We start from the raw sequence: 17,513 nt of genomic DNA on the forward strand, positions 1-17,513 counted from the left end.
GCAGTGCCTGTGAACCCAGTGGTCTTAGGATGTCCATACAGTAGGTAGTAGCTTGGAAAGGAGGGCCAGGGCCAGGTCACAAAGGGCCAGGCAGAGGGGTTTGCACCTTTTAAGGGTGAAAACGTCCTTCCTGCCTATGACCCCTGTGGCCACTCAGGGCCATCCGCGGAGACCAGCCCCCTGGAGTCAGGCTTCTCTCCTGGCTTTGGCGATTCTAGATCCCTTTGTCTCCCTAGTCGGGGCCAGCCCACCACTGTCGTCTGGAAGCAGACAGAAGGCTGCAGCAATCTGCTTGCCTCCTACTAACATACTGGGGAGGAAAAGCTGTTTTTGAGCACAGTTGCCTGGCAGAGAACCTTGGTAGAAACTTATCAGCTCTCACCCTCACTTCCAAGATTATGGTTCAAGCAGCAGTTAATGATAGTTACGTGCACAGCTCAACAACCGAAAGAACTTTTCAGGTGCTCACAAGGTCAGGGCAGGCACGGGAAGGATGGTGATGGTGGTAGAGTGGGTCAGGATCCGGGTTCCCGCTCCTTGCTCCCTGCGCTGCAGTGGGACAGTCTTAACCTCCTGGGCCTCAGCTTCTTCCTCTGTAAAATCGGAACGGAAATACCGAAGTTCATGTTTCTCCAGTAGTCATGCACGGATGTGAGAGCTGAACCATAAGAAAGGCTGGGCGCCGAAGAATTCCTGCTTTCAAATTATGGTGCTGGAGAGGACTCTTGAGAGTCTTTTGAATTGCAAGGAGATCAAATCAGTCAATCCTAAAGGAAATGAACTCTGAATATTCATTGGAAGGACTGTTGCTGAAGCTGAAGCTCCAATACTTTGGCCATCTGATGCAAAGAACTGATTCACTGGAAAAGACCCTGATGCTGGGGAAGATCAAAGGCAAAAGGAGAAGGGGATGGTAGAGGATGAGATGGTTAGATAACATCGCCAACTCAATGGACATGAGTTTGAGCAAACTTCAGGAGACAGCGGAGGACAGAGGAGCCTGGTGTGCTGCAGTCCACAGAGTCCCAGAGAGTCGGACACGACTTACTGACTGAACACCACTGTCCTTACCTTGACTGAGTGGGAGCTGACTGGCCACCCGCTGCCCATGGCCTGCTGAGGAGTAGGTCCGGCCACCCTCTCCCACTCCCTGTGTGGATGCGGGCCAGACCCTGGCCTTTGAGGCATCGCTTCTTCATCCTCTTGAGCTGCCACATCACTTATGGAACTTCTAGTGGTGCCACACCCTAGACCTTCAGAGCTGGAAACAAGACAGAACCCTGCCATCTGCCAGCACGGCCTCCCATTTCATAGCCAGGAAGTCCAAGGCTCTGAGAAGGGAAGTCACCACACTCCAACTTTCCCTGGACCACCGCAGCCTCTCCCACCTGGGCCCACCTCCTGAGAACCACACAGAAGGCAATTATCCGGATGGTTCCAGCCAAAGGATCTAGAAAATTCTGGCTAAGAAACACAAGCTCCTTGACCATCTGTAGAACTGAAGCAGAAGCCTTTTTCGCTCTCATTTTAACTATGATTCTATAGGCGACAGCTTGGCCTTCTTCCCCAGAGCCAAGCTCCGCTGAAAAAGCTTGTGGGGGAAGGGGATGGGGGTTGCTGAGAACGGGGCTCCAAGCTCCCCACCAGCCCACAGACTGCGGCTACCAGGACATTTTCACACTTCTTCATGCCAAAAGCTGCCATGGAAGCCGATCTGCTCCCAAAGAGGGCTTTCAAAGGGCAGCAGGATACTCTGGCTGATCCTGAAATCTGTGCACTCAAATCCTGAAATCTGACCTTAGACACAGCAGGTGGAAGTTGGTATCTGCAAAAGGGCCAGTTGGCAGAGAGTGGGCGTTGGGAAGGAGGCCGAGGGTGACTGCCTTGACCACTGAGCAAGCACCTCACTGCTCCAGGTCTCCTTTTCCTCATGCATATGATGTGAGGACTTGGGGAGCTGGTCCAGGGGGGTCAAGTGTTTATCCCCAAGGCAGGCAGAGAGCCAGCAATTAACAGCGAGAGCTGCTGCTGCTGCTTCTGGTGGTGGTATCAACCCTGGCTTGGAATCAGCCAGGTCACTCAAGCGGCAGGAGGCTTGCATTCGGGAGAAAAATAAAATTGAAAATTCTATCTAGGTGACACGAATCTGTGGGCGGGCGGCCCCTCCTGCTCAAGCTGGTAACCATGCCGACGGTGTGAACGCTGTCTCTCCAGAACAATACTAGGGCTTCTTTGTAACACGTCCCTTGGTGTCTAGACTTCACAGGGAGCTGAATGTCCCAGAGCGGGGCGGGGGGGGGGGGGGCGGATAAAAGGAGGGCGTGCCTTTTCTGGGTCACCTATTCACCAGGCTCCGGCGGAGGGTTCTGGTGATGCTTTCGAAATCCAGTCCCGCGTGAGAAACAGTCGTTACCACTGGCTCAGGGTGGGGCACGGCATGGATTTTCTGCAGCTGTGATGGCTGGTGCAGGCGGGGTGGGAACTTGCTCTTGCTGATCCCCAATCCTAAGAAACAGGGTGGTCAGTTCTCCTGACAGGTGGCTTTTCCAAGGGTGCTCATCTGGTAACCGGCAGAGCAGACCCAAGCCCAGGTCTCCAGGTTTCCGTCACACACATGTAGTGGTGGGGAGAATGTTGCTGTGTTCCCCGGCTGAGATCCTGCTAGGTAAGGATGCAGCGAACTTGGCCCCTGCTCTGGGCACCTGCTCTGAGCTTGAGGGGCCACACAGCGTGTCTGACCGTGATCATCAGCCCCCATCCCCAGGTTCAGCGGCCCTCTCGGAAATTGCTCAAAAGCAATGTTGCTTGATGGGACTTTGAGCTCTGGGAGTAGGTGACCTGTCTAAGGTGGTCATCTTGGTCTCTGTTTACAAGACTTTAGGGAGCAGGCAGCTCTCTCCTGAGGGTGAAGGAGATGGATGCTGCTAAGTGTGTAGGCTACAAGAGGGAGGCTTATGTGTGCTTTTCACAATCTGAATGACCACTAAAAGGGGAGTCACACCTTGACCCCTTCTCAAGACATTGTGGGGCCATCGGGCCCAGGAGGTGGATAGATTTGAGCTTGAATCCTGGGTCTGTTGACTACCAGCTGTGTGATTTTATTCAAGTCATGGAATATCTTCAAGCCAATTTCCTCATCTGTTAGATGGGGATGGAGGTCCTACTGACCTTACAGGGACTATCTTGAGGGAAAAGATATGCCCATCTCTGCAAAGCCCCTGGCCCAGTGCTGGCAATCGGGTAGAAAGAAGTTCCCTTCCTTTCAAGAGCGGGTGGGGATGAAGTCACCCGGGATAGGGCAGAGGGCCTGGGCAGAGCTCTGAGAAGCCCTAGCATTTCTGTGTAGGCTGAGAAGACGAGCCCACACGGGAGACAGAGGAGGGGCAGCTGGGGCAGTACAGAGGAGCCAGGAGAGGCAGGGCCACGAGCGCTAAGAGGAGAGCCTGCTAAGGAGGGGTGGGCAGCCGTGCCAAGTGCAGGAAAGAGGGCCGGGAAGGGGAGGACTGTGCAGGGACCTTGGACTGGTGGCCACAGCCCTGGCCAACTAGGTGGAGGAGTGGGTGTGGAGCCAGGATTGAGGGGTGGTGGGAGGTGGAAACAGTGATGTTTTGGGAGAAGAAAAGCGCCTTATGGGAGTACCAGCGCCCCCAACTTGACATGTATGAACGTCAACATCAGTTACTTGGAATGCCCCAGTCTACCTGATTTTCACTGTTTTGAAATCACTCTCAGTCCAACATGATCGGAAGCCGGAAGGGCTCAGATCCGGCTAAGGACTGGGAGGAGCTACGGAAGCACCCCTCAGAGCTTGCCCTCCTCCTGCCTCTCACAGGAACCTGTCCTCCTGGGGCCCACGATGTACGATAAACTAGTATCTCTCACTCTCTGGGCTTCCCTGGTGGCTCAGACAGTTAAGAGTCTGCCTGCAATGCAGGAGAACCAGGTTCGATCCCTGGGTTGGGAAGATCCCCTGAAGAAGGGAATAGCAAACCACCCCACTACTCTTGCTTGGAGAATTCCAGGGAGAATTCTCTTCAAGGCATGGAGAAGCCTGGGGTGGGCGCTTCCTTCCAGACATACACTAGCTGCTGTGTCATGGGTCCTCACCGCAGCATCACAGCAGGAAGAAGGCAGCCTGGGAGGCAGAAGACCTAGTGCGGAGGCCCTGGCTCCGCTGGCTGTGCAAACTGGGGCCAACCGCTCCTCCCTGAGACTTCGCTCTCCCCTGCTGCAGGATACGGGGTCAGACAGTGGTGAATCCAAGGGGCCTGCCGGCTCTGACATTCCAGGATTTCTCCTATTCTATAGGACTTTACACAGTTCAAGTCTAGTTCTACAGGTGGTAAAGAGAAGGCCCACTCTCAGTCCCTCTCTCCCCCTTCTTTTTAAATAACTTTCAACATTTATTTCTGTTCTGACTGCACTGGGTCCTCGTTGCTGCTCTGGCTTCTCTCTGCTGGTGCTGAGCTGGGCTGCTCCCCGGCTGCCGTGTGTGGGCTTCTCTTGTTTCGGAGCACAGGCTCCAGGGCACATGGGCTCAGCAGTTGCAATTCCCAGGCTCCAGGCCACAAGCTCAACAGCTGTGGCACGCAGGCTTAGTTGGCTCTATGGCATGTGGGATCTTTCAGGATCAGGGATCGAACCCATGCTTCCTGCATTGGCAGATGGATTCCTTACCAATGAGCCACCAGGGAGGCCCTCCCACCTTGTAAAAAATATTTATTGGCTGTGCTAGGTCTTAGCTGTGGCATGTGGGATCTAGTTCTCTGACCAGGGATGGAACCCTGGCCCCAGCAACGGGAGCGTGGTGTCCCAACCACTGGACCACCAGGGAAGTCCCCTTCCTCTCCATTCTAATGCATCTGACTCTGCGGAGCAAGAATCTGGACCCAAAATATCTCTTCTGTGCCTCTGGTACTTCTCAATCACCCAAGGGTAAAGCCTCAGATCTTCAGTCTGGCATTGAAAACACTCCATGATCTTGTTCTATTCCGCCTCAGGTCCCACTGCCAGGCCTCTCTCCTCACTGCCAAGCCCTCACCCTTGCTGGGACCCCACTCCCTAAGACCTTTTCCCTGACTCACCTCCTTCAACGTCTGGCCCCCCTGCTCTCGAGTACTTAGGTCTCTGATTCTCAGAGGCAGGCACTGTATCCTACTCTGCAGCTACTCCTTTCCCCAGCGCTGAGCATGTAGTAGGCACTCGATAAGATCCTCAGCGAGCAAAAGGCCCCTCCCTTTTCCTGCACCTCCCTTGGCATGCTTTCCTAAGTCTGGCCAGGCTTCAGTCACTGGGATTTTCCTTCCTTGCCCAGAGCCTGGCACCAGGGGTCCTCGCCGTGGAACGCCAGGACTGGGCTCAGTGAACAGCTGGTCCACTCTCCTCTTTCCCACAGGGGGAATCGTGCCACAACCTACAGGCGGTGTAACCTTGAGCACGTCACTATTCTGGCTTTGAAAGATGGGGAGGCCAGCAGCGCCCACGGGGGTGGGGTTGTGAGCATTAAACAGCATCGTGCCTGCAAGGGCCTATAGCACCAGGCCAGCTCCTAGCAGGTGTGTGGTGTTACCTGTTCCAGCGGGGCCTCTCAGTCCCTCCTCCTGTGGTGAAAGGGACAAGGCCACCTCCCAGGGCGGGGACCCCGTGAGTGAATGTGCGTGGGGCCGTCCCCGAAGAGTGGACCCCACCCCGCCGGGCCAGCGCGCAGGGTGTGGCCCACAGAAGCCCAACCGCCAGGCTGGGCGGGCGCGCGTCTGTCCGCCCGCCCCTCGGGCACGCGGTCTCCTGGCTCTCTCAAGCACTAAGTGTCTTTGCTTTCGGGTCCCTCCTCAAGCCAGACGTCTATCCTGAACTCCGAGCCGCCTTTCTGGCTGGGGCCGCGACAGCGCGCGGCCTGCGGGGCCTCTGTGACCGCGCGCGGCCCGCCGCCCGGCCCGCAGTCCCCACCCCGGGTCTCCCCTCTCGCACCTCCACCTCTGCGGCGGTAAAATGCAGCACTCGCACGGCGCCTGCGCGACTCTGGGGCGGGGCGGTGGCCGCAGCTATTTATAGAAGGTGACGTCACCTTGAAATAGACCGTTAGGGCCGGGCCGCCCTCCCCCCCCACTCGCGCCGCTCCGCGCCGCCCGGCCCGGCCGCTCCCACTGCGCAGGCGTCCTCCCGTCCTCCCATCCCCCCCGGCGCGGCCGCCTGTCCTCCCTCGGCGGCGTCCGCGGCGCGAGCCACAGAGCGCCGGGCGAGCCAGCGAGCGGGCGAGAGGCGCTGCCTGCTGCCTGCAGCCTCGGCCGGCCGGCAAGCCAGTGCGCGTGCGCGGCGGCGGCCTCCGCGGCGACCGGAGAGGACGCGCGGGCGAGCGAGCGGAGCGGGAAGCGAGGCGAGGCCGGGCTCAGCGACATGGGGGACCGCGAGCAGCTGCTGCAGCGGGCGCGGCTGGCCGAGCAGGCGGAGCGCTACGACGACATGGCCTCCGCCATGAAGGCGGTGAGCGCGCCGGGAGCCCGGGCGGTCGGCCGCGGGCCCGGCGTAGGGGAGGGGTGGGCGGCCCGGCGGCAGCCCCTTCGGGCCCGGGGCGAGCCCGCCGCCCGCCTGGGCGCGGCCGCCGGCCCGCAGCCCTCGCTTCCCGCGCCCGCCGCGCGTCCCGCCATTTCTTGCGGCCGGGCGGGGTGGGGTCTCCAGGGAGGGGGCGCAGCGGGGACCCCGCGGGCGGACGGGGGGCGCGGCATCCCAGCTTGGAGCCCCGAGTGGGGGAGGGTGCGTGGGGGAGCCGCATTCCTCCTCCGGCCAGTTCCGCCAGGCTAGGGCACCCCCTCTCGCTTTCCTCCACGCACCCCAACTTGTAATAAAGAATCACCTAGTGAGTGGCGCCCTGTCTCCACTGGTTTCCGCTGCCACGACCCGAAGTCGCTGTAATCCCGATGCGCTTTCGTTCTGCTCGCCTGAACCGCTCTAGTTCCATCCTCCACCCCCCGGGGTCCGCTTTGTGTGCCGAGACCCCTACCCTGCAGTCAGGCGAGGGCGTGGGGCCCCCTCCCATGTCGGATGCTGCGTCCGTCTGCCTGGAACCCCAAACGGGTTGCGACTCCTGGGCCAGCCGAACCCATGTGCCTTTGCCCTCTCGAGATCCTCGGAGACCCGCCTGCAGCTCCGTTTCCGGGGAAGGAATCGTGGCCGGCCACACCCTGGCCAGTGCCTTGGATTAGACACCACCTGCGTGTCTGAGACCTAGAGTTCCAGCGACCCCCTCACTGTTCTGTCTCCTCGTAGTATTTCACGTCTTCTCTAAATGAACATCTCTCTGCATCAAGGTCACAGGGCTAGAGCCACAGTGGGCAACCTGCCCTGTTCACCCAGCCCACAACCTCCTGAGATGGGGTGGATCTGCTGGGGCCCCACCCTAGACCTGCAGACTCAGATACTCGGGGGGTGGGACTCAGAGCTGCCCTTGACCCATCCCTCAAGGCAAGTGCCAGTGGGTTAAAGTCAAGAATGACTGTCCTGGGTTATTTAGCTCCTTTGCCCTTTTTTCCTGGCTTGGGAGGGGATTTGGTACTGAAAAATCCTGAAATACACTGGCTCTCTAAAATTTCAGAGTCATGTGAAAGCTCCTTTTTAAGGCTTTTGTTATTAATACAAAATCTGTCGTTGTGAAATCTGTTGTTGGGGTCCAAATTTAGGATTATCCAGGTAAGGAGGGTACTTGAAGCATTATCTTTTTCCATGTCATCCACATCATACCTTGAACCAGGTGTCTGGAAACTACCATCACCACCGCCCAATTGTTGACTCCTTGGTTATCTCCACTTGAGCCCAAGCAGGGTGTTAATGGGCTAGATAAGAAGGAGCTTTTCATCCACACCAGACGCGATGTAGTTTGGAACCTGAAGTCTGTAACTCTGAGGGTCTCATAAGAAAATAAAGATTTAATAATTTAGCAGATTTTACAGAAATAAGATTGACTATGAGTGCATTTCCTCGCAAGGAGTCCTGAGCTTAATCTATGGGACAAAGCCACTTCTGTCCACTCAGCAAGCCACACTAAAGTGCGCCTCTTCTCCCTAGTCGCTGAGTGGCACTGGGGTTGAGGCTGCTCTCTGGACGTTTTAGTGAGGCCCTCACCTGTCCTACCAGTGGGACCTGAAGACTGCAATGTTAGAAGCCTTTTGAGGACTAAAAAAGGAGCTGGAAACAAAGTGATTGAGATTAAGGGGAAATGACTAGAAGGCAGTTGTGGAGCTGTGGGAAACCGGAAATTTGAAATGAGAAGTAAGGAGAGAGTGCACAGATGTAACAGGAAAGGGATAGAGTTTGCACAGAAAAAATAATTGGTTTTCTGCTCTTTGTAAGCAGGCTTGAAAAATGCTTTCCTGTAGCTTCCTACTTGTGTCCACAGATTTTCTATGAGACATTAAGGTAGGATTTTGCAAAGGTGTATTGGAAACATAACATCGGTGTCAGAAATGATTGGTGGGTGGATAGGCTCCTGAAAATGCAATCCAAGCTCTAATTATGTCATCTCAGAACTGTGAGACCAGTCCCTCAAGGCAACTACTATTAAAATGAGAACTTTTTTGGTCAATATGCCTGTTTCTTCTATTAAAGAAATTTTTTTTTTCTCATCTAAATTAATGGATATATTTATTAGAAAGGACTCAGCAAGGTCAGTGGAAAACTTTCTCACATTTTACCTAAGTTGACTTTTGAACGTTTAATTTTTACTGTTATTTAGAAGGCTTAGTCCCTATTTCACTAATATCCTAGGCCTGAAATACAGCTTTTGGGAGGATTTGGGATTCTGTTAACTCTCTGGGTTTATGGGGGTTTTCTTCAGGGCAGGTAAGTAGACTGCTGTCAGGCACCTGAGTGAGGGAATGCTCTGATGCGGCCACTCTGTGACCTTGAAGCTCACAATTTCTTGTCTCCTGGTCCTCTGAAGTGCAAAACTAGTTATGTTGGTGTTACTGTCAAGTGGGTTTTTAGCTTTCATTTTTCTAACTTGTCTTCTGTTTCCTTTATCATCTAAATGGTACCTAATAATATTGCCTGCCTGTAATGACTGATGTTCCTTATGCTGCCAGCGTCACCTGGAGGATGGTGTTGGTAAGGCCTAAAAAAAAAATCACGAATGTTGAAAACAAAGGTGTTTGTTCACATCAGTTGAGAGCTGCAGTTCCCTGCCTCATCCCCTAATTTGAAGAGGCAAGAAATGTTTTTGAAGTTAAGTAAAGGTGTGTCTTCCAGCTCATCTCACACCTAACTGCTTACATAGAGTGGAACAGTGGAAAGAAAAGTTGTGAAAGATTCTGGAACCCAAGTCCTTGTTAGACCAGGCTTAGAATGACCTTATGCAGTTCATCACCTCATAAAATGAGCCTAGTTTCATGAGAACTATGAAATAATCCCATAATGTGGGATAAAAATATTAGTGCATAAATCTGAGTGATCTAAGGAAAGAGTAATCAGATTTCTAATGAATACTCATGGATAGACATCATTCAGTCATGTCACAACCCTTAGTCATCCATACTGAAACGGAGGTGGCAATCGTGGGGTTACAAAATGTCAAAGTACTTGGGATGGCGTGGTGTGTTCTAATACTGTTGCACAGTCATTGACAAAGGATGGAGAGAAATACACCTGAAGGACTTGAAGGCTGTCTGTAGAAATCTCAAGTGCAGGCAACAAAGCTGCAGCTTTTGAGGCCCAGCGCAGTGCTATAGCTGTCAGATCTCAGGAAGTAGGGAGTCAGCAAGTGGTCTGCGAAAGGAGAGCACGGCTGAGCGTCCTAGGCTGGGACGTAACCCATGTTGCAGATATGGAAACAGGATGATTCTGAGGTGGACCAGGACTGTGATCAGTGTGGCATCCTACAGCCACGTTGGTACTACCTTTGAAATGTGCGTGAACCAGCAAGCCGTGCTGCCCATGTGAGTATCGCTTTGTCTTAACGGCTGGGGAAGGAAGAGGGCTCTGCTTTGGTCCTGCAGTATTCTCAGGTAAAAAGACGTTCACTTGGTGAGCAGCTCACATAGCTTTGCTGCACTGACATGAGCTGTCCCCATCTGGATTTGGGGTTGCTAAATTATCCCCAAAAGAGCTCCTGCTGTCAAAAACCCCACCTTCCCTTTAAAGAAAACAAAAATGTATTTTCTCATCTTTGTCTGGAACTTAATATTAGTGATAAGACTTCAGTGTCACACTTTTTCGGAAATAATGACGAGGGGGATACCCCAAGTGTGTGTTCCACGTTACAGTTCATCAGGTTTATTAAATTGACCGTTTTACCTGTTAGGCACTCGGTAAAGGGTGTCTGATTCCATGTGTGCCTTCTCATTTACTCTTGAGAACAGCTCTGGATGGACCCTGTTACTAACTCCATTTTACAAATGAGATTTGAAGAGATGAATTTCCTCAAGGTGGAGCTGTAAAGTGAAGATTTTGGCCCTCAAGTTTAGAGCTCTCCCTTTAACCCAGTGATGATGCCCCATGAGGCTGAGGGATCGAGTTTCTTTCTCGTATACTTTTCTGGTCCTTTAGCCATTGTCATCATTGGTCACTTAAGTTCCGTGCCAGTCACGTAAGTGGGCTTACTGAACAAATAATTCCCTCTATTAGATAGAAGTCATTTATGCCAAGTTTAATTAAAGACAGTATCTGCCACTTATGGGTCTTAGCTACAGCAGGGGAACATAACTGGATTATGCTTGGTCTGTTAAAGACCGTTTTTTTTTTTTTTTTTTTTTAAGCTTAGGAAGCAAAATATTAATTTGAGTTCCTGCTATGAATTGAGAAGTGCAAGACTATGTTAAATTATAGTTTTAAGAGATTGTTTCTCCATATTGTGTTTAGTATATTTTACAAGCCTAGAGACTGCCTAGGTTTCAGTGTTTAGGTTGGTCAGATTCTCCCACGTGTCTAGGTCGAAGCCGGTGGAAACTGCCCCTCCTGCTCCTCACCCTGCAGTGGCATCCCCTCCTTAGTGGCAGGTTTTGGCACTTCTGTGGTTGGAACCTGCACAGCTTCTGAAGATTTTGGACCTGGTGCCTCAGGGCGGTAGTGTGCAGTAATCCTGTTCAGGTGGGGTTGTATTTAATGCCAGTCATGGCCCATGAAAATGTCTCCTTAAGCCCAGAGCAAGACAAAGGTGGTTTCTTAATGATACAAGGGTAGCTATTTTGACCGATAGTGAGCTTAGAGGAAATAGTCACTACCTGAACTCACCTGCTGTGAGCTCAAAGCCGGGTCCCTTCCTGGCCTTGTAGGACCTGCAGCTTCTCCCTGGTGAGGACAGAAGGTGGCCTTTCCAGGTCAGGGCAAGTGGAGACCAATGATGGGTGCCTTGCCAGTGGGACACCAGGCAGAATCTTCACTTTGGAGGGCATTGACTTGGGAAAGAATCAGCCAAAAAAAAAGCTTTCATTCTTCAAGGTCACTTCATTTTAAAAAATCTATATAGGGTTCTGCCAAAGAAGCTTAAAGACTGTCATGTGGTTATGTTTATGTAATTGTTCTTGAGGATTTTTTTTTTTCTTGTTGTAAACTTCTATACCAAAAGCAAGCTTGTTGGTAGCATGCGGGTGTGGGCGGCTGTGATGAGCGGTAGGAGTGTGTGTGTGGCCATGAAGGCTGAAGCCTTCTCGGGGAGGAGGAGGATCTAAACCTCAGCTTGAGCCATGTGGTCTGGCAGCTCAGGGGATTTTTTTTTTTTTTTAAATTTGTTTGTTCAGTGTTACTTTTGAGGTTGAATGTTTCCCAGATTGAGAACTTTAAGTTTTCCCAAATAGTTCATGTGCTATTTTTGGCAGTGGGTCTATTTTTACTCACAAACACATAGCTTATTGCCCTTTGAGTTAGTGGGAGGAGGCCCTTGGGGATTGTTGAATAAGCCAATGGTGTCACAAGAAGATAAATGAATTCGTAACTGGCCAGGTCATTGGATGCTTTCAGAAACACCATGTGGTCTGGAGCAGAAAGGGGTGAAGGGAGCTGGTGCAGCCAGAGGCTCCACGGTGAGGACACACGGGAATGACTGGCAGGGGGGCCAGTCCTCAAGGGAGGTGGGGGAGCCTCCCAAATGGGAAAGGTTCAGCGGTCTTTAGGTTTTCAGGAAGCATCTGAGTAGGATTACCTGGGGTGGGGAGTCGGGCAGGAGAACCAGATGGCAGAGGGGCAGTGAGCAGAGGTCGGGGAGTCCCTCAGAGCTGGCATGGTCATGTGAGGACCTAGTGTTGGGGGAGGTGCTTCATTGGGCACAGCTGGCATGTGATGGGCATGAGAGTGTTGGGACCAGCATCAGAGGAGAAAGAAGGCTGAGAACCCTTGTCTAGGTCTCTCCTGTCTTGAAATTCCATGTCTGCTCTTTCTGTTCCTGATGAGCTGTTTGGAAGCTTGTGACCCTAGAGATGCAGGAAGTCATCTCTGCCGAATCCACAGGTGGCTGTCCCCCTGGGCTCGTGTGATGGTTGGTTGGGACCAGTTCTACTTTCCTGCCCTGCATTGCATTGCCCTCAGGATCTGCCCCTCTTACTGGGTGACCGGACTTGTCTTTAAGTATCCTGGCTCCTGTTATTTTGGAAGTTGAAGTGTTGAGAATTCACACTAGCAAACATTAGCGAAGGTTATTTGCACTAAGTATCAACAGCCAAGACTGGCTGTAAATCTTGTTTTACAACAGGCCATCGGATTTCACTTCAGTCTATAATTTTCCAATCTGGGGAAAACTCCCAATTTTCTGTAGTCATCTGATCAAGTAATAAAGCTATCTTACTCCCATAAGTTTCCTTTTGTTAGCCAAGTTGTAATCCAGGAGTATTAAAAAACACTATATTTAAGCATATGCAGTTGTTTCCTAGTTAGGCCTTGGCTGGGGTTCTGAGAACAATGCTTGTTTAGCTGTTAGTCACACTCAGCTGATGCCGATAGTGATTCATTCAGACTGGCAGGCGACCAGGTGATCGTTACATAAACACTGACACTCCCAGGCACTAGTGTTTCTTGTGAAGGTGTCATTACAAATATTGCCCAGTAGCCTTTTTTGGCGGTTTATTCTGGATGGAGAAAGGATCAGGCCTGTGGATTCCACAGATACACCCACGTTATAGTACCGACCTCAGGCCTTAACCGCACCTGTTATTGTTGCTCAGGAAAAACAATCCTAGGATTTTAGAGCTGGAGAAATCCTTTGAGGTGGTTTGGGCTGGCTTCACTAATTTGACTTTTGATGCCCAGAAAAGTTGTGTTCTGTTGAAGGTCACACAACTAGCTCAGGCTGTGCTCCAGATGTCTTAGGACTTTTCTGAGTAATGATACTGCCTCTTGTACAAACACTGTGTGACATACAAATATTTCAGGTATGCACGCAATTTTAGTGATACACTCTGGGGATGTATCTTGAGGTTTCTTTGCAGTAGTCCAACTAAAGCAGCTTTATTGGTCGCAGGATGGAGTTTATTAGTGCCCCCTTGTGGATGTCACTTGCACTTCAGTATCAAGTGGCCTTAGTTGGGATTTGCTTACTGGAAGATCTGAGGAGCTTTCCAAATTCTGTTCTTGCCTCACATTTTGTTTTATGCAGTATTGTCCTAGAAAAGTGTCATTCTAAAGGATTCAGGCATTTTGAGATTTGTGATAGTATTTGAGATAAAATTCTGATTTATATGGGTTGCTTCCATACTTTACACTCGTAGTAAAGCGATGTGAGTATGCGAGTGTCTAAAGGGAGTCCTTGGAGAACACCAGTGGGTTCCAGGTCTTGAAGGACCCGGGAATGCGGATGAGTAGAGAGTAGGGGATTACTTCAGACCTGTGTGGACACCACTCCTATCTGTGTGGTGGTACCGAGGAGCCCAGCCTGTGGGCAGCCCTCCTGGGGAATGCCGGGGAGTCTTGCAGCTATGGAGCATGACGTGTGGTTGGGTTGATGGACTGGGCAGAGGGGGAGACCATCCCTGGCCAAGGGCTTGTAGCAGAAGAGGAAGAGTCCTGGGGATGGGGACATGGGGGAAGTTAGAAGAGGGAGGGTGTTTATATTCTGTCTGGGATTTATTGAGGAGGGAAGTGGTGATAGACAGTTGCTTGTTTCACTTTTTAAGAACTTGGCACAAGGCCTGAATTGTGAATCTCTCAAAGTTCTTAATGCTAATATTTTTGAGTTGGTATCTGCTTCTTCTGTTAGACTGTAGTCTCCCTTGAGATAGGGTCCTTGTCCAATTGGTTTTTCTTGAGTGGCTTCTCTGTAATCCTGTTTCATTTTGGATATTTTTTGTCCATACTGTGCAGCATGTGGCATCTTAGTTCCCTGACCAAGGGATTGAACCCGTGCCCCCTGCACTGGGAGCATGGAATCTTAACAATGGGATCACCAGGGAAGTACCACATAATCCTGTTTTTCAGGAGGCTTGTTGACGGGGTTGAAAGGAAGATCTCTCTCCCAGGGTTTTGAACTTGGGTCTCAGTGTTTATCTTTTGGGGATGTTGCAGGTGACTGAGCTCAATGAACCTCTCTCCAACGAAGACCGAAACCTCCTCTCCGTGGCGTACAAGAATGTGGTTGGTGCCCGGCGGTCTTCCTGGAGAGTCATCAGCAGCATCGAGCAGAAGACCATGGCCGACGGGAATGAGAAGAAGCTGGAGAAGGTGAAGGCCTACCGGGAGAAGATTGAGAAGGAGCTGGAGACGGTGTGCAACGACGTGCTGGCGCTGCTGGACAGGTTCCTCATCAAGAACTGCAATGACTTCCAGTACGAGAGCAAGGTCTTCTACCTGAAGATGAAGGGCGACTACTACCGCTACCTGGCCGAGGTGGCTGCTGGCGAGAAGAAGAGCAGCGTGGTGGAGGCCTCGGAGGCGGCCTACAAGGAAGCCTTCGAGATTAGCAAGGAGCACATGCAGCCCACACACCCCATCCGGCTGGGCCTGGCCCTCAACTTCTCCGTGTTCTACTACGAGATCCAGAATGCGCCCGAGCAGGCCTGCCTCCTCGCCAAACAAGCCTTCGACGACGCCATAGCCGAGCTGGACACACTAAACGAGGATTCCTATAAGGACTCCACGCTCATCATGCAGCTGCTGCGAGACAACCTCACCCTCTGGACGAGCGACCAGCAGGACGAGGAAGCCGGAGAAGGCAACTGAGCGCCTTGGCCCGCCCCGCCCCCGCCCCGTCACCACCAGTCCCCTCTCGCCACACTCACTAAGTATCCAGTGCTCAACCTATCTGTACGGCAGCACAGCTACTCAGACCTGCTCTCCGCCCCCCGGGAAGCAGTTCCAGATAAATTAATTCATGGGCATTGCTGGACGGACGGTTGCTTTGAGCCCACAGGAGCTCCCTTTTTGGATTGTGCAGACAGGTGCGTTCTGAAGGAGGCATTTTCGTTTGCTTGCCTGTCTAGGTGAATTGCAGGCGAAAGCCTCAGAAAGTTAGAGAGGAGAATTAGCCACACAGGCTACAGTTGGTATTTAAATGGTCCACTTCAAACCAGCTGCTAGTGTTTTGTTAAAGCAGTACATCTGTGCATGCAAAAGTGAATTCACCCCTCCCTCTTCTTTCTTAGCTAACGGAAAACCATTAAGGGAAGCCTGGACGAGAGACCACTTGCTCCTTTCCATCAGCTTAATAATAAACTTTACCGTGAGGTTTCAGTAGCACCTTGTTCGCCTCTTTAAATTATGACGTGCACAAACCTTCTTTTCAATGCAATGCATCTAAAGTTTTGATACCTGTAACTTTTTTTTTTTGGTTGCAATTGTTTAAGAATCATGGATTTATTTTTTGTAACTCTTCGGCTATCGTCCTTGTGTATCCTGACAGCACCACGTGTGTCAGCCCATGTCAATCAAGATGGGTGATTATGAAATGCCAGACTCCTAAATTAAATGTTTTGGAATTCAGTGGGTAAATAAAAATGCTGCTTTGGGGAATATTACCTCTACATGTATGGTCTTCATTTCTCTCGCTCTTGAAGAGCTGTCACAGCTCCCCGCTCTGAATCCTGAGTTGATCTCTCCAAACTCCAAAGCATTTCTGGAATAGGGAGTCTGTGCCCTCTGAGTCCATCACAGGTTTTGCAGCATGCACATAAGACTCATGAATTTTAAGTAGTTTTCTCTGAACCCAGCTAATGTGGCCTCTCTGGTCCCCTCTTCCTGTTGCTGATTCCTTTAAAGGGAAGACCCTAGTGCGTCTTCTGAGGCACAGCCCCTCTGGAAGGTGGCTCTGTGTCTGACTTCAAGGGTGTAGCTCCAGCCACCCCACAGAACGTTGGTTGCTTTTTAACACAAAGTAGGTACATGTTCACCATTTTTCTTAATATTTTTTATGTAGTACGTGGAATAAAATGTTAATTAGGGACACAGCTTGGATACCCAATACAATCTTTAGCAGTCATTACTAAGAAAGCTCTGAGTATTCTTTAAAGTAGGGTAACAGAACTCCCTCTGAGTTTTAAGAACAAGAAAGGCCTGGTCCCTAGTGTACTCCCCGCACCCCTCCTCCCCCTGCCCATCTGCCTCCTCCCCAGGCCACTCCTGAAGCCTTATGTCACCAGCTGGACCCTTGAACTCCAGCCCCTTAATGATTTCTGGCACCACCAGCCTGGTACTCGGGCCTGGATATGCTTGTCAAGCGGATTGGTTCCGTTACACAAAGGCCCTAAGCACCTTAGGGCCTTCTGACTGAAGCTTACCACTAGGCTGGTGAGGATGGCATGCCCAGTTCCTGTCCTCGGTCCTGTGTTGTGGTGGAGCACAGAACTCGTCAGCTTGGACACTTAACCTATTTTCTCATCCGGATAGACCCAGATGATAAGAGTAGTCTTCCGGAAGCTATTTCAGGTTGACCTAATTGCTAGCAAAAATCATTATCGAGTTTTGCTTCAATTAGTAGGTCAGGTATTTTAAAGCTACAAGCTTTATGTGGCTAAGGCACTTGTCTTTGATGAAAATACTTCAAACATTATAACTTCTTACATTTTAGGAATGCCCCTCACAAAAAGGGATTTAGAAAAAGCACTCACATTTTCACTTCACAGCCATCTTATGAAAAGTTTTGTTCCCTTACAGGGGGAGGAAAGAGGTGCAGAGCTGGCGGACCTCTGGAATCAGCTGGTGCCACAGGACAGCCTCTGCCCATGACCTAAGGCTGTCTTCATCCACGGTCTCTGATTCAGAGTCCTAACTGCCCTCCGGTGGGCCCCAGGCAGCTGACAACTTTCTAGGTTCGGGTCCCTCACCGAATCTGGAATATAAGTTTTAATTCAACTCTTGAGTACCATGTGCAAGGCGTCCTCTTGGGTCTGGGAAGAGGGTGTGGGGAAGTATGGACACACAATTCCAGTCAGCCCCACAAATAATAAACAGGGTTCTTTGAGAGGACCTGAAATTGCACGTGATGTAAAGCTGAAAGCATCTCTGTTGCGTGGTCTCAAAGGCTTCCTTCCAGTTCCGCATGCTCTGATGTTTTAAAACTTGTCGAGATCAAAGGAAAAAGAAAAAAAAGCTTGTCAAGATAAATTGAT

At 51.3% G+C, this 17,513-nt stretch overlaps 1 protein-coding gene across 3 annotated transcripts; it reads left to right on the top strand.

Annotated features, from left to right (window-relative positions):
• The first annotated feature begins 6,223 nt into the window (after nucleotides 1–6,223).
• Nucleotides 6,224–15,923, top strand: YWHAH (tyrosine 3-monooxygenase/tryptophan 5-monooxygenase activation protein eta). Of its 3 annotated transcripts, none has more exons than XM_004017500.5 (2): nucleotides 6,224–12,005; nucleotides 14,476–15,923. In XM_004017500.5, the coding sequence occupies exons 1-2, from the start codon at nucleotides 11,934–11,936 to the stop codon at nucleotides 15,127–15,129; spliced, it is 726 nt and encodes a 241-aa protein (XP_004017549.2). In that variant the 5' UTR covers nucleotides 6,224–11,933; the 3' UTR covers nucleotides 15,130–15,923. The 3 variants fall into 3 exon arrangements, with proteins under 3 accessions (XP_004017549.2, XP_042090031.1, XP_027812628.1); XM_042234097.2 differs by having other exon boundaries at nucleotides 6,224–9,096; XM_027956827.2 differs by having other exon boundaries at nucleotides 6,224–6,480.
• The last annotated feature ends 1,590 nt before the right edge of the window (nucleotides 15,924–17,513 follow it).

Source organism: Ovis aries, chromosome 17, assembly GCF_016772045.2.
Source record: "Ovis aries strain OAR_USU_Benz2616 breed Rambouillet chromosome 17, ARS-UI_Ramb_v3.0, whole genome shotgun sequence".
NCBI lineage: Eukaryota > Metazoa > Chordata > Mammalia > Artiodactyla > Bovidae > Ovis > Ovis aries.

What these genes read in the sequence shown, in the direction of transcription:
- YWHAH (XM_027956827.2), top strand. Translation starts at nt 6,394, where the DNA reads ATGGGGGACCGCGAGCAGCTGCTGCAGCGGGCGCGGCTGGCCGAGCAG. An exon ending in TGGCCTCCGCCATGAAGGCG is followed by an intron (nt 6,481 to 14,475) that starts GTGAGCGCGCCG and finishes GGGATGTTGCAG; the next exon opens with GTGACTGAGCTCAATGAACC.